Source organism: Ursus americanus, chromosome 7 (genome assembly GCF_024610735.1).
Source record: "Ursus americanus isolate L20-20 chromosome 7, mUrsAme1.1.p, whole genome shotgun sequence".
NCBI lineage: Eukaryota > Metazoa > Chordata > Mammalia > Carnivora > Ursidae > Ursus > Ursus americanus.
Window position 1 is genome coordinate 38,154,314 of NC_142133.1, and position 25,739 is coordinate 38,180,052.

At 53.3% G+C, this 25,739-nt stretch overlaps 3 protein-coding genes across 3 annotated transcripts; 2 read left to right on the forward strand and 1 right to left on the reverse strand.

Moving 5' to 3' along the window:
* Positions 1 to 2,724: 2,724 nt before the first annotated feature.
* On the forward strand, positions 2,725 to 8,108 carry NOTO (notochord homeobox). Its single transcript, XM_045788420.2, has 3 exons — positions 2,725 to 3,209; positions 4,446 to 4,660; positions 6,610 to 8,108. The coding sequence occupies exons 1-3, from the start codon at positions 2,834 to 2,836 to the stop codon at positions 6,766 to 6,768; spliced, it is 750 nt and encodes a 249-aa protein (XP_045644376.1). The 5' UTR covers positions 2,725 to 2,833; the 3' UTR covers positions 6,769 to 8,108.
* Positions 8,109 to 8,743: 635 nt separating this feature from the next.
* On the forward strand, positions 8,744 to 20,720 carry SMYD5 (SMYD family member 5). The gene is made up of 13 exons (XM_045788267.2): positions 8,744 to 8,865; positions 12,719 to 12,827; positions 13,613 to 13,752; positions 14,219 to 14,340; positions 14,697 to 14,766; positions 15,332 to 15,436; positions 16,263 to 16,325; positions 16,543 to 16,613; positions 16,928 to 17,034; positions 17,416 to 17,472; positions 18,311 to 18,405; positions 19,062 to 19,132; positions 19,230 to 20,720. Exons 1-13 carry the CDS (start codon positions 8,770 to 8,772, stop codon positions 19,375 to 19,377), a joined length of 1,254 nt encoding a protein of 417 aa, XP_045644223.1. The 5' UTR covers positions 8,744 to 8,769; the 3' UTR covers positions 19,378 to 20,720.
* Positions 20,721 to 21,176: 456 nt separating this feature from the next.
* On the reverse strand, positions 21,177 to 25,304 carry PRADC1 (protease associated domain containing 1). The gene is made up of 5 exons (XM_045788268.2): positions 25,145 to 25,304; positions 23,054 to 23,154; positions 22,420 to 22,529; positions 21,985 to 22,152; positions 21,177 to 21,732 (listed from the first exon to the last, which is right to left on the reverse strand). The coding sequence occupies exons 1-5, from the start codon at positions 25,209 to 25,211 to the stop codon at positions 21,612 to 21,614; spliced, it is 567 nt and encodes a 188-aa protein (XP_045644224.1). The 5' UTR covers positions 25,212 to 25,304; the 3' UTR covers positions 21,177 to 21,611.
* Between the last annotated feature and the right edge of the window lie 435 nt (positions 25,305 to 25,739).

Genomic DNA, 25,739 nt, shown 5'->3' on the forward strand with positions numbered 1-25,739 from the left:
GTAACTATGTACTGAAATACAGTGAATCATGTACTGAAAACCCAGAGCTAGAGGGGTGCCTGGGTGGCTTAGTTGGTTAAGCATCTGCCTTTGGCTCAGATCACGATCCCAGGGTCCTGTGATCGAGCCCCATGTCAGGCTCCCTGCTCAGCAGGAGAGTCTGCCTCTCCCTCTTCCTCTCCCTCTCCCTCTGCCAATGCTCGTATGCTCTCTCTCAAATAAATAAAATCTTTAAAAAAACAAACAAAAACAAAGAAAAAAAATCCAGAGCTAGAGGCTAGAGATACAGTGACTATATTCTTTTTTTTTTTTTAAGATTTTATTTATTTGACAGAGATAGAGACAGCCAGCGAGAGAGGGAACACAAGCAGGGGGAGTGGGAGAGGAAGAAGCAGGCTCATAGCAGAAGAGCCTGATGTGGGGCTCAATCCCAGATCGCCGGGATCACGCCCTGAGCCAAAGGCAGACGCTTAACTGCTGTCCCACCCAGGCGCCCCTACAGTGACTATATTCTTTACCAAAAAAATCAACACAAATAGACTTAAAATGTTCTTTAGCCTTCCATCTTACATGTTTTATCTTGTTCTTTGTCAACTCCCCCTAATTCCAGAGTGCATGCTGCTGCCAGATTAGCCCATTGCGTGTCTCAGTGCATAAAGTGACACAGACCAGACACTTTATCTTGGCCTTATAAATCTGTTCCCATCCTATCACTGAACCCTTTTAAGAAGTTTAGCCCAGCTCATCTACCAATGTAAATAGCTTCTCCCCTCCCCATAATGGTTACCATTTAGCTAAAAACACCATCTCATTTAATTCTTGTAACAATCCCATCAGGTGAGTATTATTTTCTCATCCAAGAGATCATTCCCATTTTATAAGAAATTGGAGGCTTGGAGTGAATAATCCACTTATCTGAAGTCACAGAAATGCTCAGGGACAAAGCTGAGATTTAAAGACAGGTTTATCCAACTCCAAAATCTACATTTTCTATCACTGTACTCCACTGGCGCCCAACATCATGAGCTGTTATTGTCTTTGTGGGTCTGAAGAGGGGGGGTGCCCGTGTCCCTCCTCGCAGGCATGCTGTTGGCACCTTGGCACTGAAATCTTGCGGGGGGGGGGGGGTCCCTTGGGGTGGCACAGTCCCACCCTCTTAGAGGAAAAGCTCCTTAAAAAGAAATATGTTGGGGCCCCCAGGTGGCCCAGTTAGGCGTCTGCCTTCAGCTCGGGTCATGGTCTCGGGGTCCTGGGATCTAGCCCTGCATCGGGCTCCCTACTCCCCCAGGGAGTCTGCTTCTCCCTCTCCCTGTGTCTGCTGCTTCCCCTGCTTGTGCTCTGTCAAATAAGCGGATAAAATCAGAAAAGAAAGGGAAATGAAAAAGAAAAATGTTGAGAAATGGGGAGGTGTGTGTAGGATTTCAGAGTCAACTTTCACTTGATCCCCTAGTGGGTCTGACTTTAGGTAAGTGAGAGCTCCTCTTCTGAGTTTGCATCCCACCCACAACCCTTCCCCAGAGCTGTCATTGGTGTCTCCTCATCTCTGACCCAGCATCCCCTGGCCAGACCACAGTTATCCTAGACCTGGGACTAGCTGGGCCACCCATTGATGATGTCACCCACAATCTCAGGTTCCAGGCTGCCTGGGGGGCTGTCCAGGAGATGGGGCCACCATCTGCTAAAGTGGGAATGCAGGGCAGGAGGCTGTTTTACCTCAGCAAGGTTCCTCTAGTCCCTACCTGGCAGAGCAGACGGGGGCGTGTTGTGTCCCAAACAGCTGATGCCTATTGACAAAGGCATGGAACTGCCCTCAACCTGATTGAGTAGTTTCAATGTTAGCCGTTAACTTGAGGAGGCAGAATGCAATAGGAGCCTGGGAAGCAAGAATCCCTCTGAGCACCACAATCACAGCACAATGCTCACCACGAACCAGGCCAATTCTAAATGCATTAACTCATGTAAGCAACACAGCAACTCCACAAGATAGCTACTACCATCGCCCATTTAACAGGTAAGGAAATACCAACAGTAACTTTTAATTTGCCTGAGAACTGCTAGTGAGTACTGGTTATTCATCTGTGAAAGAGGGATGCAAATGCCAGCCCTAAATCTACATAATTCAAGGAGTTTTGTACACAACTCCTACGCATTGGTAATAAAGAGTACTTCTTAAGCTGGAACCGTTACAGTTTACCTCCTTCCACCTTTTGGGATATAGGAAAGACTTTTTCCAGTGGGGCCCAGGTAACGCGGGTGCAGAAAGTTCCTGGGGAAAGTCCAAAATAAATTGGTAACCATAGCGGTGTCTCCAGGAAGGGGAAACTGAGTGGTTGGGGGGCCGGATGGGAAATCTACTTTTCACTGTATTTATCAAGATATTTGAATTAAACAAAGGTTAAAAGGTCTGCTTAGTCCCAGGTGAAGCTGGCTGGGGCTTCTGCTTCAAAGATGGCGCAAGGATAAGGCCAGGCCTGCCGGCGCCCAGGATCACCAGTGAGCTACAGCGAGCTCAGCGTCCTTTCCCTACGGCACCGGGGTGGGCATTTTCAAACTCGGAGGAAAGGAGGGAGTGCCCACCGCCCGGGCTTAGGAGGGTCTAGCCCCGCAGCGCACCGGAGGCCCCCGCCCCGGGCGGCTGGAAGAAAAGGCCGGCCCCCTCCCCGCCCAGCCCCGCCAAATTTAAAAGCCCTCGCCCACCCGCTGGGCCCGTTCCTGACCAACAAGTCTTTCTCCCACATTGCGGGGTGCTTCCCCCTCGCCTCTCGCGCTCCCCGTACGGCCGCCCACAGGCCCTGGCTCCTCTCCCAGGGCCCGTCCGGGCGGCAGCCGCGCCATGTCCAGCCCGGTGCCGCGAGGCCGCCGGCCGCCCACTCCCCCCGACGCTCCGGACCAGCCCCCGCGCTCAGGCGGCTCCCCCGCGCCCCAGCACCGCAGGGCCGGGCCAGGCACACCCCGCGCTCCCGGACGCCTCGACTCGTCCTTCTCCGTCGAGGCCATCCTGGCCAGGCCCGCCCGCCGCCCGCCCGCCACCGCCCCGCTGGCCGTGTCTGCCTGCGCCGCCGCGAGGCTCGGCACGGCTCCCTCCGGGTTTCCCGCGACGTGGCTGCCAGCCTACCTGGGCGTGGGTCTCCTCCAGCCGTGCCCCCAGCCGCCCGGGCCGGGGCTCCACGTGGCTCACTTCTGCGGCCTCCAGGGCCTCGGCGTCACAGGTACGAGGTGGCCGGGCGCCCGGGAGCTGGGCGGGGCGGCTGTAGCGTGGAAGCCGCGACAGTGGTCACAGGATAGAGAAGTCCCTGAGTTTGAGATCACGCCCGGTCGGAGGGGGAAGGGGCCCAACAACCCTTGACCTTGCAGTGGAATCCGTGGCCCGGGGGGTGGGAGTGGCGGAGACCAACCCACGCCGGACGAGGCTCCCCCCGCACGCTCGCTGCGGAGCACAGAGGTGTGCGTGAGCGCGGGTGTAGCGCGGGACGTGCGGGCGGGTCAGAGGGGGGCCTCGGAAGACCCGGCCGGGGCCAGCCCTGGGGCTGTAGAGCGTCCTGTCAGAAGGGGTTTATAGAGTCTCTCGCCCCCTCCACACCTCTTCGGATAACGCTTCGTAGCGCAGACTTTTGGCCGAAGCCGAACGCCCCGTCTTAGCTAGGAGAGGCGGCTGCTGCGGTGGTGAGGTTCGGAGCTGACAAATGCCCAGACCCGGGTGCCGCCTCCACCGCTACCGTCCGTGGAGCTTAGGCTCCACACTGAACTGCTCCGAGCCTGCTAGCATATAGCGCTCTTAGAAGGGACCCTCGGGCTGTGGGGCGCAGGCACTTAAATCCCAATGAGCACTTAACTGTTGACCTAACGTTCTCCTCTAGCATTAACAGCCACCCACAGGTGGATGCCATTTTCGGCAATCTGATTCATGCTTCCCCACCTCCCCTTGAGGAAAACAGGTGCAAAGCTAGTGCAAGCCTTGTCAACCCATACCAAGATCGATGTAACAGTCTTCCTTGGTGCCTACTCCCCGGGCTCTCTCCATTCTGCATTTCCACCCCTTTCAGCTGGGCATTCTCCACCCCACCCCCATTCTAGGCTCTCAACCCTATCCAAATTCATTCCACTGCATCTGAGCGACAGGCGCAGGGCTCCAAGCCAATTTTCCCTAACTTCCTCAGACAGCGGAGCTCTGAATTGCAGTTTACTGCTTTATATTCCAGTGATCTAATTTTCAAGTTAGATTTTGCATAGTGATTACATTCATACAGTTCAAACTTTGAAATGTTTACTAAGTTAGATGGAGAAGAGTTTCCCTGAACCCTCCTGTCCCCCAGTCACCTGGTTAACCCCACCCCACAAGCAGCCACTGATGCCTGTCTCTTTATTCTTCCAGAGGTATTTTATGCATATTGTGTGTGTGTGTGTGTGTGTGTGTGTGTGTGTGTGTGTGTGCATATGCTCTTTAGGCTTAGAGCTGGCTCACTGCTCAGGCCTCTGGGGTACCCCAGACTGGGCTCCAGCCGAGGAACTTCAGGACACTGAGAGACCCCAAAAGAGGGTTCGGACTATGTTTAACTTGAAGCAGTTGGAAGAGTTGGAGAACGTGTTTACAAAGCAGCACAATCTTGTGGGGAAGAAGAGAGCTCAGCTGGCGGCCCAGCTTAACCTTACGGAGAATCAGGTGGGAGCAGGGACTCCTGCAGGACCAGGGCTGTACTTGGGGGCTGACACTGCTCTCCAGAAGGCCTTGGGTGAGGTTGGGGGGAAGACATGGGCCTTCTTCCTCTGTGCCAGGCCACTGGGGGAGACAGGCCCTAATTATTGGCACACTCCCTACATGAATGAGAAAAATAATCCCATTTGAAAACACATGGGAGGGGCGCCTGGGTAGCGCAGTCATTAAGCGTCCGCCTTCTGCTCAGGGCGTGATCCTGGCATTCTGGCATCGAGTCCCACCTTGGGCTCCTCCGCTGGGAGCCTGCTTCTTCCTCTCCCACTTCCCCTGCTGTGTTCCCTCTCTCGCTGGCTGTCTCTCTGTCACATAAATAAATAAAATCTTTAAAAAAAAAAAAGTACATGGGAACAACAGACATCAATCTAGAACTTAATCTAGAACTTTATATGTTTCCATGTTAAAAAAGGAGCTGACAGTGAAATTAAATATGTTCAAGGGACTAAATATTTAAAATAAACATTCGTTTGACCTCCATATTCCCCTCCATTTTTCTCCTCCACTACACCATTTTTCTGCTCTTTTCATAGGCAGACTTCCCAAGAACTTGTTCTAGTCACTCTCTCCACATCCTCACTTCCCATCTACGTAACTCATTTCAATATGAATTCTTTCCCTCCCATTCCATCAGAACTTCTCCTCAAGGTCTCTTAATAACCTCCATGTTGCCAAAGTCATCAGAGGCTTTCCTTTCCCCCTCTTACTCCCCACTTAGTACAGTTGACTGCTCCTTCTCTTATTGACACACACTTCTCTTGGCTTCTGGACACTGCATCCTTGGTTTTCCAACTCTCTGGCCACTTCTCTATCACCTCTGTTGTAGGGTACTCTTTGTGACCTCATATTTGTCCCCCCAGCTGATCTCATTTAATCCCATGGTTTTAAATACCATCTATAAGCCAACAACTCCCGGGTTTGTATCTTAGCCCACCCCTTTATTTTCTCCCTTGTACATTGACTTAACAAGTCTAAACCTTAATTCTTGATTTCTTTTCTCTCCAGATGTGTTCCTTTCTCTACTCATGGCCCCACCATTCATCCAGTTGCTCAAAATACCAAGTCATCCTAGATTCCTCCTCTCCCGCTTCTAATCCATTAGCAAGCCTTGTCACCTATACCTCCAAAATACAGCTGGGATCGTTTCATTTTTCTCCACTGCTAGTTCATCCCAGTCCCAGCTCCTTTTGGATCACCCCAATAGCCTCCCAGCTGTCTCTCTGCATCCCCTTTCACCCATTCTTCACAAAGCAGCCAGGTATGCAGTTCACTTGAGATGCAAACAGGACTATGTCACATCCCACTTAAAAAGCCTCCAAGCTGGTACTGCTTACCCATAGCCTCTGTGGTCCTGGGTGATCTGGCCCCTGCTGACTTCTCCCACTGTCCCTTTCTTTACTTCCCACCATCTCACTCTCAGATAGTTTGCCATGCTCTCCTACTTTCTGGTCCTCAAAAACCCCAAGCTTTCCTACAAGTCGTCTCCTGATCCAGCCTGCTTTTCTATGTCCTCATTAAACTGGCCTCTTGTGCTCTGAGCCTCAGCTTAAGTGGTGGTTCCTCAGGGAGGTTCAAACCCCCATTTGTGTTTGTTTTTCTTTGTTTCCATGTTATTTGTCTCTCTGGACTGTGAGTTCCACGAGGTCAGGGACCGTACCTCTATTGCTCACCACGTAGTACCATCACCTAGGATGGTGTCTAGAACATAATAGGAGCTCAAGGAATATTTGTTGGATAAACAAATGGTGTCTGAAAGTATAAGGAAGGGTGTTTTGGAGGAGATGCTTCTGTTAGAAGGAAGAGCAAATGTGGGCCCAGAGAGCAGTGGGCATTGTGGAATGGGGGAAGCCGTGGGAACTGCTGGTCACATTCTAATCTCTGACCATTGCCTCTGATTGTAGGTGAGGGTTTGGTTCCAAAACCGCAGGGTCAAATATCAGAAGCAGCAAAGGCTGAAGCTGCCAGCTGTGTCTGCTGTGTCTGCCTCCCAGGATGAGCCCTCCAGCAGCTCTGACAACAGCGTCCAGAGAGAAGACACTGAGTCAGGAGTGGACAGCTGAGGACTGGGACAGAGACTCAACCGAGGCTGTCTGGGCTAGTTCTTCTTGGGTGCACCCACTGGAATTACTGAGCCTTTTTTCTTCATCTGTATAATGGGTACATTGACAACTTAGTCCTCCTAGAGCTGACAGGATATCTGTAAAGTTGTTACAGTGTGCCAGGCCCAGGCCTAAGTGTTCAGCAAGTGTTAATGTTTCTAGGACTCCTTCACGTGAGGGTGTGGTGCTTGCACCACTACTGGCCTCTCCAGGGATTAATCTTTTCCTGGCCTGGATGTGGAGAAGAGGCCTCCTTGAATCAGGGTCTGGGTCTAGAAGCCTCTTCCGCACCACAGATGGTGAAGTTGAGAGCAAAGAGGAGGGAAAGGTAAACCATTTAGCCTACTTCCCCTCACAGAGTTTCCCCAAAGTTTTCTTGTTTTGTCTGAACTATCATTTTCAGGAGCTCAGCCCCAGCTGCCTGCTCAGGAGCAGACACGCTACCCTGACCACCATCTTTTCCTCTCTAGCTACTCACCTTGACCCCTCTCCATCATTACATAAAAGAGCAGTTTGGCTCTGCCTTTGCCAAGGCAGGCATTTTGTCACAAACCCTGCTGTGTTTCCACAAGACAGATCATTTCTCTCCCTTCAAGACCCTAACTCATGGTTCCGGAACCTTTCTATCCCAGGAAGCTGCTCAGTTTCTAAGAAGCCTGCTGATAGCCTACTCCTGTGAGGCCAGTCACCAGCAATGCCAGGGCTGATTTCTCTAGCGTTCTACATTCCCGGGCACGCCTCTGTTTGAGGGTATTGATTTAGACTCTAGAATGGCTTCTGGGTACTGAGGTGAGCTGGTGAAAAGAGGCCTGCCCTGCCACCTGGTGGTAGGAGAAGGCACGGTCCCCACCGATGTCCGAAGTGTTCTGAGGGAGAGAAGGCAGGGAGTAGAGGTGGCCTTAGAAAAACCACATGCGTCCAAGCGGTGGCAGGCCATCCTCTCCTAGACACTAGGCCACAGGTTTGAGACAGGCCAGCGTCCAGCTTCAAGAGCCCTTCTCTCTCCGTCTTCAGGGAGATCCTTCCTAATGCTGGACCGCAAGGCAACTCTGTTAATCAAAGGGATCCAGCGGCATCTGCCTCTTCCAGCACCTGCCTCTTCAATTGACTCACTTTTTAAAAATAAAAAAAATTAAAAACGGTTAACCTATTCAGCAGTGACTGGGCTCTACCCAATCTCCCAATGTCACCATGAGACCTAACCGATCAGACACATGTCCTTTTTCAAGGAGCACAGAATCCACTGCAGGACAAGGAAACAAAGCATGGTGGTCAGGCTTGGCTGTGGGACAGATGTGAGTCAGTGGTTTCAGCTTTTTGGGGTCCTGAATGAAAGAACAGGCCCTTCTCCTGTTCCCAGGAACATACTCCTGCATACAATTTCAGGGGTCCTCAGACCTGAGGTCCACCATGTACCCCCTTCCACCACCCCTAGGCTACAAGGTCCCTATGCCCCTGAAGGGTCTGAGAGAAGCGCCAAGTCCAGCTTGGAGGCCCAAGGAAAGGGGAATTCTTGCACCCAACTGAGTAGGACAGATAGGTGCAGTAAGCTAGTCCCTCCTTTCAGGTAGATCAGAGAGGGTAGAAGTCGGCCGGCTGCTGTCCTCCCCTCAATCCTCGGCTGCGTCCAAAGAGCGCTTGACTCAAAACGGGCCAATGGGTGGACAGAGACAACAAGGCACATACACACGAACTGGACACGGATCATCAAAACTATACACACATCCACAGGCTATGATACACAGGTACGTACGTACACGAAACACCGCACAGATGTAAAACACAAAGGCCGACCCAGCTACACCCAGCCACCGAACCAATCTACCTAAACATGTAGATTAAAGGGATTTAAATTCGGACTCGCTACAGCGCAAACCCTGGCAGCCTCAAACACACACGCCGGGGGCGGGGCCTCCCGGGTCGAGGCGAGGTCAAGGGTCAGAAGGCGGAGGCGCGCCTAAGATGGCGGCCTCCATGTGCGACGTGTTCTCCTTCTGCGTGGGCGTGGCGGGCAGGGCCGGGGTCGCCGTGGAAGTCCGCTTCGTAAGCAGCGCTAAGGTGAGGCCAAGACGGACCCGCCGGGAACCCCCTACCCTGTCTGGCCTTGGAACCAGCCCCACGGGATCCAGGGCCCGGAGCCTAGAAGCTCCTCTGCCGCTCGGACGCTGCGGCTCATCCCTACTAGCGGCCCGGAGGCTCCCTGTCTGTCCCCGCGCACAGGCTTCCGGGGAGGTCACGCGGTGGACCGGGGGCTCCGAAGTCTTCGTGCGCGCGCCCCCTTCCCGCGGGACCTGGCGCGCCAGCCGGGGGCCCTGCTCCCGCTGCTCCAGGCGGGGCCGGGGCGGGGCAGGGGTGCGGGGGGTTGGGGGGGAGGGGGGCGGCGCCGGGCTTTTTGGGCCAGGCTGGGGGACTTTGCTGCTGGGCTCCGGGTATGGTGGGCGGGAATATGCTGAGCAGAGGGAACTGAGGTATAAAAAAGCGTGGGTCCTCAGGGAACTTCCTGAGTGAGATTTGAAAGTGGGGTGTGGAGAAAGGCCAGGACCCTTCACGAAGGGCCTCGGAATGCTAAGGAATTTGAAACAGAGCTCGAAGCCCGTGGGAGTATTTGAAGCGTTTGAACAGAGGAGTGACATGATTTTGTCGTTATATTATTGTGTTTTTAAAATTGTAGAAAAATACTGAAAATGCATGTAAGGAAAGAAAGAGTAAAAATCACTCATAATCCTATAGTTATGCAAATATGTGGATATTAAAATTACAATTTTAGAAATCGCTGTTTGATGCCGCAGGAAATCAACATCAGTAAACCTATTTCTAAATATTTTTAAGAGCTATTTCATGGGATGACCACAGCGTATTCAATCAACTACTTACTTATGGACTTTTCTGTTATATTTTATTTTTCATCCCTGAGGTCAAAGGTCTTGGAGCTCAGTTTCTGTGCACACATCCTTTTGTTCTCTCCAGCAGAGTATTTTCTTTCCTAGTTAACTTTGCCGAATGATGCGTGCAAAATGGTATCGCTTTGTTTTCATTTACATTTTTTTGCTTGCTGAGGAGGTTGAATAATTTATCATGTGTAATGGCTTTGTGTATCCCTGGTCCCCGCCCAAGATGTCAGCCTTCTAGTCATCTGCCTCCTGCTCTCTCCAGCCCAACCTTCCATTGCCTTCTTTCCACTCCACACCCATCTGGAGCATTCCTCTCCTTCCGTGATAAAGCAGCTTCCCTACATCCTTGGCCTCCTCAGCCCCTCACATCTCTATCTGCACACAGGCCTCTGGTGTTCATGATTGGCTCATAGTTTGATGGTGTCCAGGTTCCATCACTCCTAGCACGTAGAGATAGTCACCTTCCCCTTCACTGTGCCCCCTATCTCTCAGTCCCTCCTCTCTTCCCTTCTTCCTCTCACTTCATCACATCAGCCACTCTACTTGCCCAATTGTCCTGTCCCCGCCTTGTATCGAACCCCACCTCTGGAAGAAAGAGCTGGCCAGCCTCGCCATGCCCACATCTGATCTGCAGCTGGAGAAAATCACATACCCACTTAGGCATGGTGACAAGATGGATTATCCCAGGCTTTTTGCATCTGTATTCATCAAGTGAGATTGGTCTGTGAGGTTTTTTTCTTTGTGCTATCTTCCTCAGGTTACCACATCAGAGTTACACTTGTTTTTTGGTAAAATGGAGAAGCTTTCCATTTTTTTCTCTGTTACTGAATAGTTTAAATAGCATGAGAATTATTTATTCTTTGAGATATTCTTGAGAGAGGTGGCTCATGAACCATATGGACTAGGGGCCTCACATGGGGGTTGTTTTTTACTATTTTCTCTATTGCTTCTCTGGATATTGGCAGGAATGATCTTTCAAAAATTTACCAACTACTGTGCCAGGGACATGACCAATCAGAACATGATGATAGTGTCTGACCAGACAGGATGGATGCCAACCAGAATGCCATACTGGTGCGGGTCAGCCAGATATCAACACTGTGTCTTTGTCTAGGCTTTCTTCCTTTTGAATTAAGTTCTGGTAATTTATATTTTTCTAGAAAATTATCCATTTAGTAAAGCTTTTAAAATTTACTACAGTCTTAGAATTTTGCACAAACTTTTATCTAAAACTTATTTTCGAGTTGAAACTATCTTTGCAACTTTATGCCCTTTGCATTCAGGTTTACTTCTCTCCAAGCTTCTTGGTAATATTAATGAGAGCTGCTTTTCTTGAAACACTGTCTTATGTTTGGGAGATGAGTGGTTTCATAAAGGAACCGGCTCTGATTCTGTTCCCTTTGTTTTGATTACTAAATATTTTCTGCATTTGGTCCTCCAGAAAGAGAGAGAAAGACATCATTATTTACCCAATGTTGAGATTTGAGATTGTCAGCGATAGTGTGGGTCCTTGTTCCTATCCCTCTGTCCCATAGAGGAAGGCCATCTTTTTGTTTTGCTAGATTGGGTCCGGTGCTAAAAGGCATGGAAGTGGGGTTCCAGGAAGACAACCAAGGATGCATCAACAGCTTTGGCCAGAGATTTTGTTCCAGCCGTCCCACTCTGCTGTTAGAGCTCCCAGAGTTGTTCAGGGTTGAGATCTGTAGCTCATGGGTTGCTCAGGGCCATCCTGGTCTACACATCCCTGCTTCTCTGACGTTGGGAGGTACTGCTAGCTAGCCACAGTGCCAATGCTAGAAGGAAACAGGGAGCTACCTGAGAAGCACATGACAGGACGATTTACCGCTGTGTCAATCCATCCATCCATCCATCCATCCATCCATCCATCCATCCATCCATCCTTCCTCCCTCCCTCCCTCCCTCCTTCCCTTTCCTTCCTTGCTTCCCTCTCTCCCTCCCTCCTTCCCCTTCCTTCCTTCCTTCCTTCCTTCCTTCCTTCCTTCCTTCCTTCCTTCCCTTTTTGTGACAGCTCAGTGCTGGCAGGGGCAGCACCCCTCTTCTCTAAGCGAACTGTGGGAGTAAGTGCCCAGCAGGGCCAGGAACTGCCTGGGTCCTGAAGCTGTCTCCTGAGTCCGTCTGCACCTTCTTCATGTCTTATGTGACGTGTACAGTGCTTTAGACCAGAGCTCCTCAGACTTTAACGTGCATGTCAGTCACCTGGGCATCTTGTTAAAGTGCACATTCTGCTTCAGCAGGTCGGGGCGGGGGGCAAGGGCTGAGAATCTGCATTTCTAACAGTCTCCCAGATGATGCCCATGCTGCCCATCCGTCACGTCACTTTGAGTCGTAAGGAGCTGCAGCTCAGAAGTACCTTCCCCTGGGCGGGGGTGCATCCTGGAAACTACCTGGTAGATATTATGATAATACTTTCGTATGCAAAACAGATGCAAAGAAGCGAAGCAGTTGACTCCAAGGTTCATAGCAAGTAGTATCAGGGTTGGTGCTAGGATTCGCCATTCCTTTCAGTGTAACACTAGAACTGGTTGGGTCCTGTGAGTACCCCACCGACCAGAGAAATATGGCACATTCTCCCCCAAACTAAGCCTCCCTCTCCTGGGGTATAGGAGTCCTCTGCAACCCTAAGCAGCAGCATCACTGCCAGGATCCTGGAGGGCCACATGGGTGGCACCAAGAAGGCTGCCCTGTTACCAGCTCCTGGTACAGGAGACTCAGCACTCCTCCAAAAATTCTCCTCCTCCAGCTGACATGGTGGCTCTCTCTCCATCCCAGTCTGCTCTGAACAGGCTGAAAGAAGTGTGACTGGAAATAGGTCAGAGCCGCATTTCCAGAGGAGGCGGTTACAGACGGTGCTGACCATGGTCTGTCAACCCTCCCAAGGCAGAGGCCTCTCCTGAGAGGGAGGCAGGTGGGGGGTGATGCTGGGCAGCCCTCTGGGAACCCTTGGAGCTGGGTCCTCTTTCTCTCCTTATGGCCATCCTATTCCTTCTCTCCCCTGGTAGGGAAAGGGGCTGTTTGCCACACAACTGATCCGGAAGGGGGAGACCATCTTTGTAGAACGGCCCTTGGTAGCTGCGCAGTTTCTCTGGAATGCACTTTATCGCTACCGAGGTGAGCACATCTCATCCACTCTTCGTGGCTGCTGGGCCAGCTGCCTTTGTGCATGGAAGACCCCTACGTTAGCTGATGTCACTGGGATTTCAGGGTGTTGGGAGAAAAGTTCATCTTCCCTTGGAGAACCGTGCCTGAGAACCATGCTTCTCTCTAGTCTCGGGGTGTTTTGGGCTGGGAGTGAGCAGTAAAGAGGTTCTTCTAGCCTGCTCCCTGAGGGGGGAGGACCGTCGCTCAGGTGGAACTCAGCCTGAGCCAGAGTATAAGGGCCTGGGTATCATACTGAAGGGCTCTGTGCGAAGTGCAGCCCTCCACTAAGAGGAGGCCACGTGCCTTTGGGTCAAAATAGGCGGAGTTAGGGGTCAGAAGCAAGTAGGATGCCCTTAGTTTTTTCAGCCACATGCTTTTTTTTCACACTTCCTTAGGCTAGAGACAAACATGAAAGGAGGGTCAACTGGCTGCAGAATGTGGGGAAAGTGTAGTCTGGGGCATAGGAGGGGAGCCCCACAGACTAAGTCCACTGGGAAGGGGGGAGTGCCTGAAAGGAGGGGTGGGACTCCAGAGAGGGAAGAAAACCCATCTGCCTTGGAACGCACGTGAAATCATTCACTCATGCTGTTCTTCAACACAGTCAGTCGTTCATGCACTCACTTCCCAAGTGTTTGTTGAGCGCCGACCATGTGCCAGCCACTTTTTTGAGCCCTAGAGATACAGCTGTGATCAGGACAAAACATGGCCCCTGCTCTAAGGACACCGACATTGTCCTGTGTGGCTTTCTCCCTCAGCCTGTGACCACTGCCTTCGGGCACTGGAGAAGGCAGAGGAGAATGCCCAGAGGCTGACTGGGAAGCCAGGCCAGGTTCTGCCTCACCCCGAGCTGTGTGCCGTGCGCAAGGACCTCCACCAGAACTGTCCCCACTGTCAGGTGAGCACCCCTGGGAGTGCACCTGGAAGGGGGTGGGGGGAGAGGCCTTATCTGAAGTCCTCTGCGAAGAGACAGGATTGACGACAGACCTGCTCATGGCCCCTGCGAGCCATGATGGAAAGGAAGACATTCCGAAGGCTCCATCACTGTTCCAGTTTTGTCCTCCTTGTCACAGTCCCACTGTCTAGATGATAGGTCTGGTGGGAACTTGTCCTCTTCCCGGGAGCCTGGCAGGGGCTCCGCCCTCTACCTGAGAGCTCTCTCCTTCCCGTAGTTTAACAAGCCTGAGTGCCCTTCTCACGTGCCCCCGGGGCACCGTATGCTTTCTGCTCTCGTGATGTCACTGAGCCACTGCTCGGGCTGCTCAGAGAAGGGACGCAGTTAGCGGAGGTGAGCGCCCTGCGGGACGTCTGCGCCTCCCCCCACGGCCAGATCCTAGGGTGCTGCCCTCCCCGCACTCCGCCAGGTGATGTACTGCAGTGCAGAGTGTCGACTGGCCGCTGCCGAGCAATACCATCAGGTCCTGTGCCCCGGGCCCTCCCAGGATGACCCCCTGCATCCTCTCAATAAGCTGCAGGAGGCCTGGAGGTAGGTAGCATTTCATCGCTTCTCCCCTTTATCTTCCCTCTCTGCCTGCCTGAGACCAGCAGATGCAGTCATCTTTCTGAAATTGCCATCCCCAGGTTTTTCCTCCGTCTTAGGGTTAAACAGCGGTCACATCACCTTCAGTGTGAGCCACCAGTCCCACCACCCTCGGCATTTTACACCCTCCCAGGAAGAGCCCATTGAGCCCATAGGGCTGTAAAGGCCTGCCCACGTCCTTGCCAGTGACTTCCTCTCTTTGGTGGAGTCGGTAGGAAGGATCCTCTGTAGCAGCCAGACTGGGCTTCCCTGAACGCAGCTACCAGGGAGGGAATTTCTAGCCAAATCTTCTTTCTCCCCAGGAGTGTTCACTACCCCCCTGAGACGGCAAGCATCATGTTGATGGCCCGGATGGTGGCCACGGTGAAGCAGGTGAGCCCACCCAGCCCTCCCAGGGCAGCCAGTTCTGACTTAGTTTGCCCCTTGGCCTCAGTCTCCCCCTTACGTCGAGACCCTGGCTTAGATGCAGCCCTCCCCCTGGGCTGTGGGAACATCAGGAGCAGCTCACCGTAGGTCTGGCAGGAGACTCTGGTCTAGGAGAGGGCGTCCTGTGCGGCAGCAGGTCACACACTCAGCTTCCAGGCGCCACTTTCTCAGGATCGTGCCTCGAGTGTAAAGCGAGAGGAGCCGCTCCAACCCCTTCTATTAACATTGAAGCTCCGCAGCCTCATCTTCCTATTTCTCCAAGTGGTGTTGAACTGGCTAGCCTGGCCCAGTTGGGGAGATGGTTGGGAGTCCCCAGGCCAAGAAAGGGTCTGCCAAGAATCTCATGGGTGCTGGTGTTTCCCTGATGGCAGGGGCTTCAGAATCACAGGCTGCTCTCGCACCTGGGCACAAGGGGCAGGAAGGAGGCAGGTGTCCCTGAGTCCACGCGTGAACGTGCATGCGCGCACAGGCATATGTGAACGTGACTCTGAAGTGTATTTGTTCACTGCAGGCTAAGGATAAAGATCGTTGGATTAGACTCTTCTCCCAGTTCTGTAATAAAACAGCCAATGAGGAGGAGGAAATTGTCCACAAACTCCTGGGGGACAAATTCAAGGTTAGTCCTCTCCTGTGATCCCCCCGCCTCTGATAGCCTTGGATGTTCTGTGGCTGCCTGACGGGAGCTCCACATTTGGTCCCTTGCCAGCCACAGAAAGAGGTTAGAGCCTGGGGCCAAAAATATATTCAGAGGGCCTATATTCCTGACACTGTTTAACTGTGTGACCTAATATGGACCAAGAGTTGAGAAGTGGGGTGATGACAGAGGAAAATGGGGTTGGGTGCCCTGAATGGTAAGGTGGAATCTCATGATAGGATAGGAGCGGGCAAGTCAGTTATAATGGAAAACGGAGGCCCGGGGGTCTACAGGGTGAGGGAGCAGCGTGAAACAGGAGGATCTTAGCTGCCGATGCGCTGAGTACCCACTCCCACCCAAAGATTACACATTTTCACTAAGGACAGCAGACTTCCATGCAGGAGCTGCCTGAAGGTACAGGCAGGGTTTAAAAGGCAGCTGGGGTGGACTTCCTACATTCATTCTGAGGAGAGGTGGTGGGGAGTCAAGCTGGTCTGGACGCCAGGTCAGGGAGCCTGGAAGATGGCAGTGAGGACAGACATTCCAAGCCACATTGCCTCAGCCCTCCTGGTACAAGCACTGGAAAATAGGGAGGAATTTGGGGTTCGCCACCCTGGGTTGGAACAATCCACCAGACTGCTAAGGTTCTTTGGAAATAAAGACTCTGTTGGGCTTCCTTTGCCTTCAGGGAAAGCTCTTCTACAGAGCTGGCCCTTTTTCCTGCCCTCATCTGGTGTTCTGGGCCCTGCCTGGGTGCTAATGGCAAATCCCCAGGGATACATGTCTCTCCCTGCTTCTCCTTAACCAGGGCCAGCTGGAACTTCTGCGGAGACTCTTCACAGAGGCCCTTTATGAGGAGGCGCTCAGCCAGGTGAGCGTGGGGAAGGTGGGAAGAATGGCCTTCTACTCATTCCAGCTCTCCAGGAGCAACCAGGTCAGCACCTCCTACTCGGAGAGCTAAGCCAGAGCTGACTTGGTATGAAGCTGGGATGGGACGGACTCCCAGAAGACTTCCTGAATGGAGAGTTGTATCAAGAAGAAAAGCGAGTGGCTGTAACCTGAGCACTCATTTTTCTTTCTCCCCACAGTGGTTCACACCAGATGGATTCCGGTCTCTCTTTGCTCTTGTTGGGACCAATGGCCAAGGAATTGGGACCAGGTCAGGAGAGAATGTTCCAAAGCTGTTGAACTTGTCCGTCAGGACTGGGGTGGGAGATGGACAGAGGAAGGTAGCACACCTCCTTTCAAGATTAGAATGGGGTAAGGTGTGATTCTGTGGCCGCAGAGCTGGACAGGACACAATGGTGGGAGTCAGAAAGACTGAGGTGGTAGAATTTGCTCTTGGGAGCCTTGGTCTTTTGGGGGAAATGGGCCCCTGCCCCGGAGAAAGAAGTGGGGTTAACTTGCCTGGAGGTGGAGAGCCCTGTGAGTTGGGCCACCTGCTCTCCAACCATGGATGCCTGGGACCCCCAGCTCCCTGAGCCAGTGGGTCCATGCCTGTGACGCTCTGGAGCTGAAGCCTCAGGACCGAGAGCAGCTGGACGCCTTCATTGACCAGCTGTACAAGGACATCGAGGCAGGTTGGTGAGGTGGAGCCTTGGTTTCACCCAACCTCAGATGCCCCCCAGTCAGACGCAGTCTTCCCCTGAGGGAGTTCTGACCGAATGGTTGGGGACGATAATCCCTATGTGCCTATGGGAAGCTTCAGATCTATCCACAGGACACGTAGATAAGCCATGACCCTGAGATCCATACAGAGGCTCGATGCTGGGGGTGGGGGTGCTGGACAAGTAAGGTGATATCATTTACAGAAAAGCTCCCGCCTCCAAGAAGCAAGTTCAGGTGAACTGGTGGTGACTAGGTGGCAAGACAGTGGAGCCAGTGCCTATCCTTATAAGCCTAGTTTCCTTTTCCCCCCAGTGAAATGGGTAAAACTACATCTGCATATTACTGTCTTACAGCAACCGGCGAGTTTCTTAACTGTGAAGGATCTGGCCTCTTCGTGCTTCAGAGCTGCTGTGAGTCCCAGTATTGAGGAAGGGTGGCCCCTTGTAGGCTGGTGGAGAGGAGACTGGGAGCAGGATTCGGTTGGAGCTTCCTTGGGGATTCTCCTGGGCCTTTTCGTTCCATCATTTTCTCATTCATTCGTTCATTGGACATAATATATGTGTATATATAAAACCTTCCAGTGGGCCAGGCCCTGTGCAAAGGCAGGACACGGAGCTCTGATTCTTGCAAATGGAAGCCTTGGTTTTGCACTGCCACTGCCCTGCCAGGTTTGGGAGGGGAGTGTTGTGAGAGCCTGGGAGGAGGCAGCTCAGGCTAGAAGGCGAGTCTCATTAGCACCTGACAGGGAAGAGCAGAGCCAGCTCACACAATTGTCTTTTCCAGATCCAGCCTCTCCCCCTCTGGTTTCCTCACTGTAAGCCCCCCTCCCAGGCCAAGGGACCACTCTGCCCCTTCCAAACTAGGCTTGCAGAAGGCTCAGCTGTTACCAGGCATCCAATAGCAGACAGGGCTGAGTTAAGTGGTCTGGCATGGGCGGGTGTTCTTTCACAGCCCCGTCCCTCCCTTTGCGGGATACTGGAAACAGTAACTGAGAACCAAGTTGCCCAGTGCCAAGGACAGCAGGGGCAGTGATGGCAGGTGGGAGGGGGTGGGAAGTGGGAGTGCATTTGTGCCTGTGCTCTGTGGTCTTCAGGAAAGAGCACTGGACAGGGAGTTGGGAAACTTGGGTGCCAGGACCTGCATGGCCCTAGCAGGGATCAGAGAACAAGGAAGGATGGGAGCCAGTGCTCTGCAAGGTTGTTATTTTTGTTAGTCAACAGTCCTTTTGACTTGCCTCTCATGACCCAGGTAACCACAGCTGTGTCCCCAATGCAGAGACCTCCTTCCCAGAAAACAACTTCCTTTTGCATGTCACTGCCTTGGAAGATATCAAGCCAGGAGAGGTGAGGGGGCTAGGAGCTGTGGGGGATGGGTGGGTGTTGGGCCTTGCAAGTTTTCCCTCAGGACTGGGAGCAACAGTGGCTAGAGCCCCAAGTTCAGGCTGTTTGGTTGAATCCCCCACATGTTCCAGGGCAGGAGTCTTTTTACCCGTGATTATGTTCTAACCCCACCCGACCCCCAGTTCTTCAGAAAATAACCAGAAAACCGCAGAGCAGTGATTGAGAGACAGCTGTATGCCCAACTTCTTCTTCCTAGCCACCTTTTGATCAACAAATCCACAGCTTCCAAGAAAGCAAGAGATGGCTCTTCGTGGCTTGGGCTTTGGGTGTATGTGTGCATTTGGGGGCTGTTAGCACAGTGCACAGAGCCTGGTTGAATCTTCTTCCAGGGCAAGTAGCACCATGTCAAGATAACCTCTGACCCCAGCCGCAGACCTTGGCCATTGACTGCCCGTAACCATGGCCTGAGGCTAACCACAGTCCCCTCTCTGTCTCAGACACGAGTTGTTTGAGCCTCTTGGTGATCTGCTGAGGGCACAGGGAAATGGAGGGCCCAGCTCCTGGGAGGTGGGGCAGTGGCTGGGGAGGCTCTATTCCCATCTGAGAGAGAGCACAGACTGTCAGACACCCCCCCCACCCCCCGCTTCTCTGCCCTGCAGGAAATCTGTATCAGCTACTTAGACTGCTGTCAGCGGGAGCGCAGCCGCCACAGCCGCCACAAGATCCTCAGGTGCCAGCTGGGGGTGTGGTGGGTGGCCAGGCTCTGGGAGGCTCCATCCTGGTGGCTGCCTGACTTCACCCTCACCACCCTCCCCCATCCCCTGCAGAGAGAACTATCTGTTTGTCTGTTCCTGCCCCAAATGCCTGGCAGAGGCTGATGAACCCAATGTGACCTCGGAGGAGGAGGAGGATGAAGAGGAGGAGGAAGGCGAGCCAGAAGATGCAGAGCTGGGGGATGAGATGACCGATGTGTGATGTCGCCCTGCCTGGAAGGGGCCCTACCCCAGACCCTGCAGGAAAAGGGGGCCTCCCCGCAGAGAGGAGGCTTGGAAGGAATTCCCCACTCCCCTTGCCTGCTTCCCCCCCATTCCAGCTCTGTTTCTGCCAGAGGGTAGGACAGAGGCCGGACCCTAGGCCCTAGGCCCTCACCTCCCACCAGACCTCATGCCCTGGACACTGCTGCTGAGTGGTTCAGGCTGTGCGCTGTCACTGAGCCTCTCAGAACTGCGCCTGCACAACACACACACACACACACACACACACACACACACTCCAGGTGTGAGCCGCTGCAGCCAAGGTCAGGCCCTAACTGTTTCTTCCCCTTGGCCCTACGGCCATGCTTACCCATCCATCTGAAGCTTCACCCCTTTCAACCTGCTACAGAGGGGGTAACAAAGGGGCAATCTGAGGATGGCCTGACTGTACTGAAGTAAAAGGAGAGGCGGTGAGCTGCCTTCACCTTCTTCCCTGCCTCCCACCGTTGTAGCTGTTCGGGCAAGTGCCTCCTGCTAGCACAGCTGGGAGAGGCAGGAAGGGGCAGCCAGGCCTCCAGAGCACCTGCCCTGAGGCTCTGTGCCAGGGACACTGAACCAAGGGGATCCTTCCTTCTGCCCACCTCCTCACCCTCACTATTTGGACATCTGGGGGAGTGAAGATTAACCTCTTCCCCAGACTCCGGAATCTCTGTACCTTGTGCCTTGCCTCTCGGGCCCTGGCACAGTGACTGGCCACTTGGGGTATGCAAGAGGCCTCTGCCTCCCTCAAGAGAGGCATGTGGGGGATCATCACCCCTTCCTCACACTTTTTCCCACCGAGGATTCCAGCAGCATGGCTGACACGGGCATGACAGCCCTGAGCTCCTTAATTTTGGATGCCTAAGAGGCTTCCTTGGAACCAGTTTAACATGGGTCAGTGAGGGGCTCTACTGGCCTCAATCTCCATCTGTAGGGTCTCCAGAGAGGATCACTGAAGTCTGCCAGAAACCTAGAGGAGCTGGCTAGATACTCTGACTTAAGCCCTGACTGTGTCACCCCTCCCCTTCCCCATTAGCACCACCCCTCACTCTTGGGTTGGATGCTATGAGAATTACAGCCCATCACTTGCAACTTCTTTGCCTACCCTCCCTTGGGGGGCCTGCCACATCCCCCTACTGAGGGATCTCTGGGAGGGCAGGTGCCCACCCCATAGGCTGTCGTAGATCGAGTCAGGTGGCACCCCACCTGTATGGCCTGTCGGGTTCCTACTCCTTCACAGCAGCCAGCACCCCCTCCCATCCCCACCTGGCCACTGTTCTCAATAAAGTGTGAGTGGTGACAGGCCTCTGCAGGAATGCTTTGTGGAGAACGACTCGACAAGCTGCCTGGGGCTGCAGTGGTCACATAGGTGGCGCAGAGGCACATGATTTTAGAGCAGGTGATGCCGGGAGATGGGAGCTGCAGCTCCTCGGTGTGGACTCCTCTCTGCACCTACGTTTTGCTGTGCACATGTTTCTAAATGCCAAAGTCAAGGGTCCTCCGTGGTCTAGTGTGCATCCCCAGGACTGGGCTATCGGAGTCCTCCGGGGACTGAACTATGGCTTCCTGAGTTCTTGAGTAGGAAGCAGACTGTATTGGGATCCAAGATAGCAGCGGCCTAAGCACTGGTCCTAGAGGACCTTGGGCAAGTTATTTACCCTCCGTGGGCCTCAGTTTCCTCCTCCTCAAAATAAGGACATGGGATCAGATGAGTATGAAGACCCCTCCCACCCACGTGCTCTTATTCTAGGACACGGTTGCGACCCTGATGAGAGGCTTTATTGCTAAAAAGTCAGTGAGGGTTTATTAATTCCTCAAACACCAGCTCCTGGACTCCAGCAGCTGCTGTGAAGTACACTGAGGAGACCCTGGGAAGGGAAGGTTGGAGCCAGGTGGGATGTGACAGGTCACAGGTGGCTCTCAGGCCACCTGCCTTTAGCCCCTTTTGTTCCAGGTTCTAGCCAAGAAGCTCTGCGGCCTGACTCTTGCCTCTCCCCATAGCATGAGATGTTTGGGGGCCCTGAGGAAGGGAAGGCCAGTGGCGTGGCTTTTAGCATAGCCAAGGCCCAAGCCTTTTTCCTTTACCCAGCTCCACCTGTCCCCAAATGCTATCTCCAAATCCCAAAGAGCAGAATTCCTGGATTTTCCTTTCCCAGCCCAGAGTTGTTTTAAGGCTGGTATGTGGGACCAGCTCTTCTACCAGAAGGTCCAGGGTGGTTGCAGCAGCTCAAAGGTGGGGATGCTGGTGACATTGACTGGGATGGAAATGATGGCCCATGGCAGCCCATGCTGTTCCAGGGAGCGGCGGATCATGTAGCTGGGAGGGCATGAAGAGAGGTGGTGATGGTCACTTTCTCAGCACCCCATCATGCCCCACTGTCCCCATCACTCTGGGAGTTCTAGAGCCCAAGGACTTGGCCCTCCAACTGGGGCCCTCCAACTTGTTTGGCCCAAGGACTCTTGGCCCTCCAACTGAGGCTTGTAGGAAGGGACTGGTGATTGCCCTTGACCTCCCCAAGTCATGGCACCCAGGCTGGTGCTGATATAGCCAGAGACAAGGAGCCCTCACCCATCTCGGCCGAGCAGGAAGAGGGCAGGGATGTCAGCTGTGCGCTGGGTACTGTCCTGGATCATCTCCACGTAGAAGCTGTCATTGTCAACCGCATTGTCAGAGATGATCACTGCCCGCCCGCCGTGCTCCTGCACCACTCGGGTCTTGGAGAGGAAGGAGCAGCCCCTGGAAGAGGTGGTGATGAGACCAAAGAAAAGGCAGGGTCCTAGCTAGCCCTCCTCCAGACTGTCACACTGGAAAGATGAAAGAAGGACCAGGGAGAATTTTTTATAAATGGCCAAAAGGCACGGATCATCTTAAGACGTTTCTTAAAGACCATTACAAATGTGAATTATTTAAGAACAGCTATTTCAGAGCACCACCACCAACACTGTTCTCGGAATCTACACTACACCTGCCCTCCTCTGGCGCCTGTCTCTGCCTGCTCCTTACCCTCTCTCCACCAGAGCGATCTGGTCCTGGATGAAGAAACCGTTGCTGAGCTCCCCACAGGCCTCTGAAGGTTCTGCAGGGACAAGGTGAATCTGCTCATACCTTGTGTGCTGAAAGACATTCAGATAGGTCAGAATGAGGAGACATGCTAGTTTAGGCGGACAGTCCCATTCTATTGGTTCCTCACAAAGTGTGAAGGAAACGTGGAGTGGTTTCTGTACGCTGGGCACTGAAGTATTTTTAGTAAATTTTCACAAAGGCTTATCTAGTTGTCCCACTCCACACTGCCTTTCTATGAGATACGTAGGGGAGTTGGTATGGACCCAGAAAGGGGAAGTAACCTGTCTTACGTCACATAGTGCAGACAGAGCTAGCAGAACCCTTGGTTTCTCGCTATCTGATGTCCCCAGTGAAGACAGCTAGCCCCTGTCTGGTGCCCAAGTTTGTATTACACCCAGGAGGGTAGCTAGCTGGAAGCCCTTTCTGCACAGCCGCCCCAGGAGGACAGAGCTGGATTCGGCACCCTTCCCTGTCCCAGCACTCAAGTATTGGTCGAAGGGATGAGAGGGTCACCTTACTTAGTGGGATGGAGGTAGAGACAAGATCAGAGACGAAAGGGTCTCCCCGAACTTACAAAGATACCACCAAAGTCCTTGGCAGGTGTGGCTGTGAAGATGTATCGAATGTCTCCAGGACTCAGCACTTGGAAGTACAAATAATCATGGATGCGTAAGCCTGAGAGATAAAGAGTACAGGTGAGAAGCCTCCAGGGAACAAGCTGGTTCAAGTTCAGATCATGGACCCCTTGTCTTCAATGAGGCTGGCTATAGTCTGGGCTCAGGGACCCAGCTTCAGCCAAGTGAGTCCTCCAGGTGGGTGAGAGAGATTGTCTCTGCCCCAGGGAGGATAGAGCTGATGCAGAGAGAATTAGTAACCCCAGAGAGATCAGCTGGGGCTGCTGCTGCGCAGGGGACCCAGGAAGATGGAGAGCCGCTGTGTTCTCTCTCTCAGGATGAATCCATTTTTGCTCTGAAGTGGACCTGAGCGTTTCAAGGTGGAGCTGTGCAGCCTGGATTTAAAATGATCCTCACTAAAACTTAAAAGTTGACTCCGGTTCCATTGCCATGACCCTTGTCCAGCCACCATCATTTCTTGTCCTCACTGGTCCAGCTTCTTAACTGGTCTATCTGCCTCCATTCTTGCTCTCTCCCACCATTCCCCCAAACAACAGCCAGGGGGCTTCTTAAAATATCATAAAACAACTATGATCAGGTCACCACTCCTATGGCTCCAGTACCCTTCAACAACTACCCTTTGCACTAAAACTGAGATCTAAACATTTAACTGTGGCCTGCAAGGTCCCCTTCCATCTGGCCCTTGGCTACTGCTACAACCTCATCTACTCCTTCCTGGCCTCCTTTCAGTTTCATCACTTCTCTGAGTCTTCTGGCAACCGTTCCCTCTACGTGGGAGGGCTTCCTCCCCTTACCCCACCCCAGTCTACCTCTTCACCTAGCTCACGCCTACTCATTGGTTAGGTCATAGCTGACATGTCACTTCCTAGAGAAACCTTCTGCCCTGTCACTGCTCTCCCCCCATGCCCCTTCAAAATCAGCTTTTCCTCCATTGACACTTTCAACATAATTTGTAATTATACAGAATTCATAATTTTTTGTTTAATGTCTGTTTCTTCCACTAAGGCAAGAACCACAGTTTTGTAGCTTTTAGTTCAGCGCTGTATCCACATTATGTAACAGCGGCTAGGATATGTGGGTGCTCAATAAAGGTTGTTGAAGGAATGAACAACTATTTTCAGCTCCTTTGCACTGAGGAACAGAATTTTCAGAACAAGCAGATTTTTCTGGGGTTTGGGATCTTCTCTTCAGCACCAAAGTTTAATAGTTTACCTGGACTTGAATCCCTGGTTTCCTCAACCTAGAGAGACTGAGGAGTATGTACGTGTGGAAGCTGCTGCCACAGGTCAAGTAGTCAGTCAACAAACTATCAAGCCACTGTTGTGTGTCAGGGTTAGGACAGACTGCAGCTTTAGCCGTCCTTCTCTCCTGCCCAAATCACAGCCACCCGATAGAGTTCCACTGGCTTGGCATTGGGCTCTACAGCCTTTTATCCTGGGTGTGGGGACTTCCCATCAGATACAGATACATTACGGAGAAACCTTTAACACGGAACTCCTCCTCCTTCTCACACACATCTTTGCCTGGCCTTCGCATCTGCTGATTTGTGTAAATCAAGTGTGGGTATACGTATGTGCTCATGTGTGTATGGGTGTATATGTTTATGTGCTCCTTCAGGTGCAAACAGGTTGCGTGTGTATTTGTGTACGTGCGAGCCCACGTGTAAGAATGTGTGCTCCTGTATGCGTATGTGAGTGCTCACATACGTATCTCCAGCTTGTAATACCTCTAGCTGTCCCTTGTTCCTTCTCCTGGTCGCCCCTTCAGCCATCTGGGTCGGCGCTACTGGGGGCGTGGAGAGGAGTCTTGCCTCGACGTGGGGGAGCTGAGGACTCAGAGTCCAGCCTCAGGCCGCGCCCTGCTCATGTCGCTGGGGACCAGCACCCACCCAGTCCAGTCGCCCATCCCCAGACATGCCCTGCCCCGAACTCGCGGGGTCCCCAAGGTGACCCGTGACTCCCGGCCCGACACGCGAGCGAGCTAGAGGGCCAGCCCCGCCCCGCAGTGCAGCCCCGCCCGTTGCCGCTCACCGTGGGCCGCGACGCACGCGGGGAGCCAGAGCACGAGACAACACCAGCCCGCGGCGCCGGGGACCATCTCCAGGGCCCGGCCCGGCGCCGCGCTTCCTCCAGCCGCCCCACCGCGCTAGCTCGCTGGACTTCAGCCTGACAGCTGCCCCGGCCTCCAGCCCCCAAACCCGCTCTTACCGCTGGTTGGCGGACGGGAACGAGTCCTCCGGCTGATTGGCTCTGATGCCTGTTCGTGTAGCTACACTTTCCGCCCCTGCGCCTTAGCCCACTTCCTATTGGTCCAGAGAAGTGGGGCCGAGGCTTGATTGGTCTAAACTCTTAAGAGCAACTGCCACCCCCCCCAACCCTCGCCCCAGCATTTCTTAGTTTGGATTCGACTCCAGGACCGCGTGGGCTGGTGGGCTGGTGGGCTGGCGGGCTGGCCAGGCAGGAAAGCGAACTGGAGGTGGGCAGCCCTCTGAACTCGCTTCAGCCGCGGAATGTCGGGGCCGTCAGCTGGTGCGGTCTCGGGCGGATCTTCCCTGTGGCCGCCTAGCAAGACGACGATTTGCTTCTCAACTGTGCTTTCCTCTTCCTCACCTCCTCTTTGGGAAGG

What these genes read in the sequence shown, in the direction of transcription:
- NOTO (XM_045788420.2), top strand. Translation starts at nt 2,834, where the DNA reads ATGTCCAGCCCGGTGCCGCGAGGCCGCCGGCCGCCCACTCCCCCCGAC. An exon ending in CCAGGGCCTCGGCGTCACAG is followed by an intron (nt 3,210 to 4,445) that starts GTACGAGGTGGC and finishes TATGCTCTTTAG; the next exon opens with GCTTAGAGCTGGCTCACTGC. An exon ending in TTAACCTTACGGAGAATCAG is followed by an intron (nt 4,661 to 6,609) that starts GTGGGAGCAGGG and finishes CTCTGATTGTAG; the next exon opens with GTGAGGGTTTGGTTCCAAAA.
- SMYD5 (XM_045788267.2), top strand. Translation starts at nt 8,770, where the DNA reads ATGGCGGCCTCCATGTGCGACGTGTTCTCCTTCTGCGTGGGCGTGGCG. An exon ending in TGCACTTTATCGCTACCGAG is followed by an intron (nt 12,828 to 13,612) that starts GTGAGCACATCT and finishes TTTCTCCCTCAG; the next exon opens with CCTGTGACCACTGCCTTCGG. An exon ending in AAGCTGCAGGAGGCCTGGAG is followed by an intron (nt 14,341 to 14,696) that starts GTAGGTAGCATT and finishes CTTTCTCCCCAG; the next exon opens with GAGTGTTCACTACCCCCCTG.
- PRADC1 (XM_045788268.2), bottom strand. Translation starts at nt 25,211, where the DNA reads ATGGTCCCCGGCGCCGCGGGCTGGTGTTGTCTCGTGCTCTGGCTCCCC. An exon ending in AGGACTTTGGTGGTATCTTT is followed by an intron (nt 22,530 to 23,053) that starts GTAAGTTCGGGG and finishes AATGTCTTTCAG; the next exon opens with CACACAAGGTATGAGCAGAT. An exon ending in TTCCTGCTCGGCCGAGATGG is followed by an intron (nt 21,733 to 21,984) that starts GTGAGGGCTCCT and finishes ATGCCCTCCCAG; the next exon opens with CTACATGATCCGCCGCTCCC.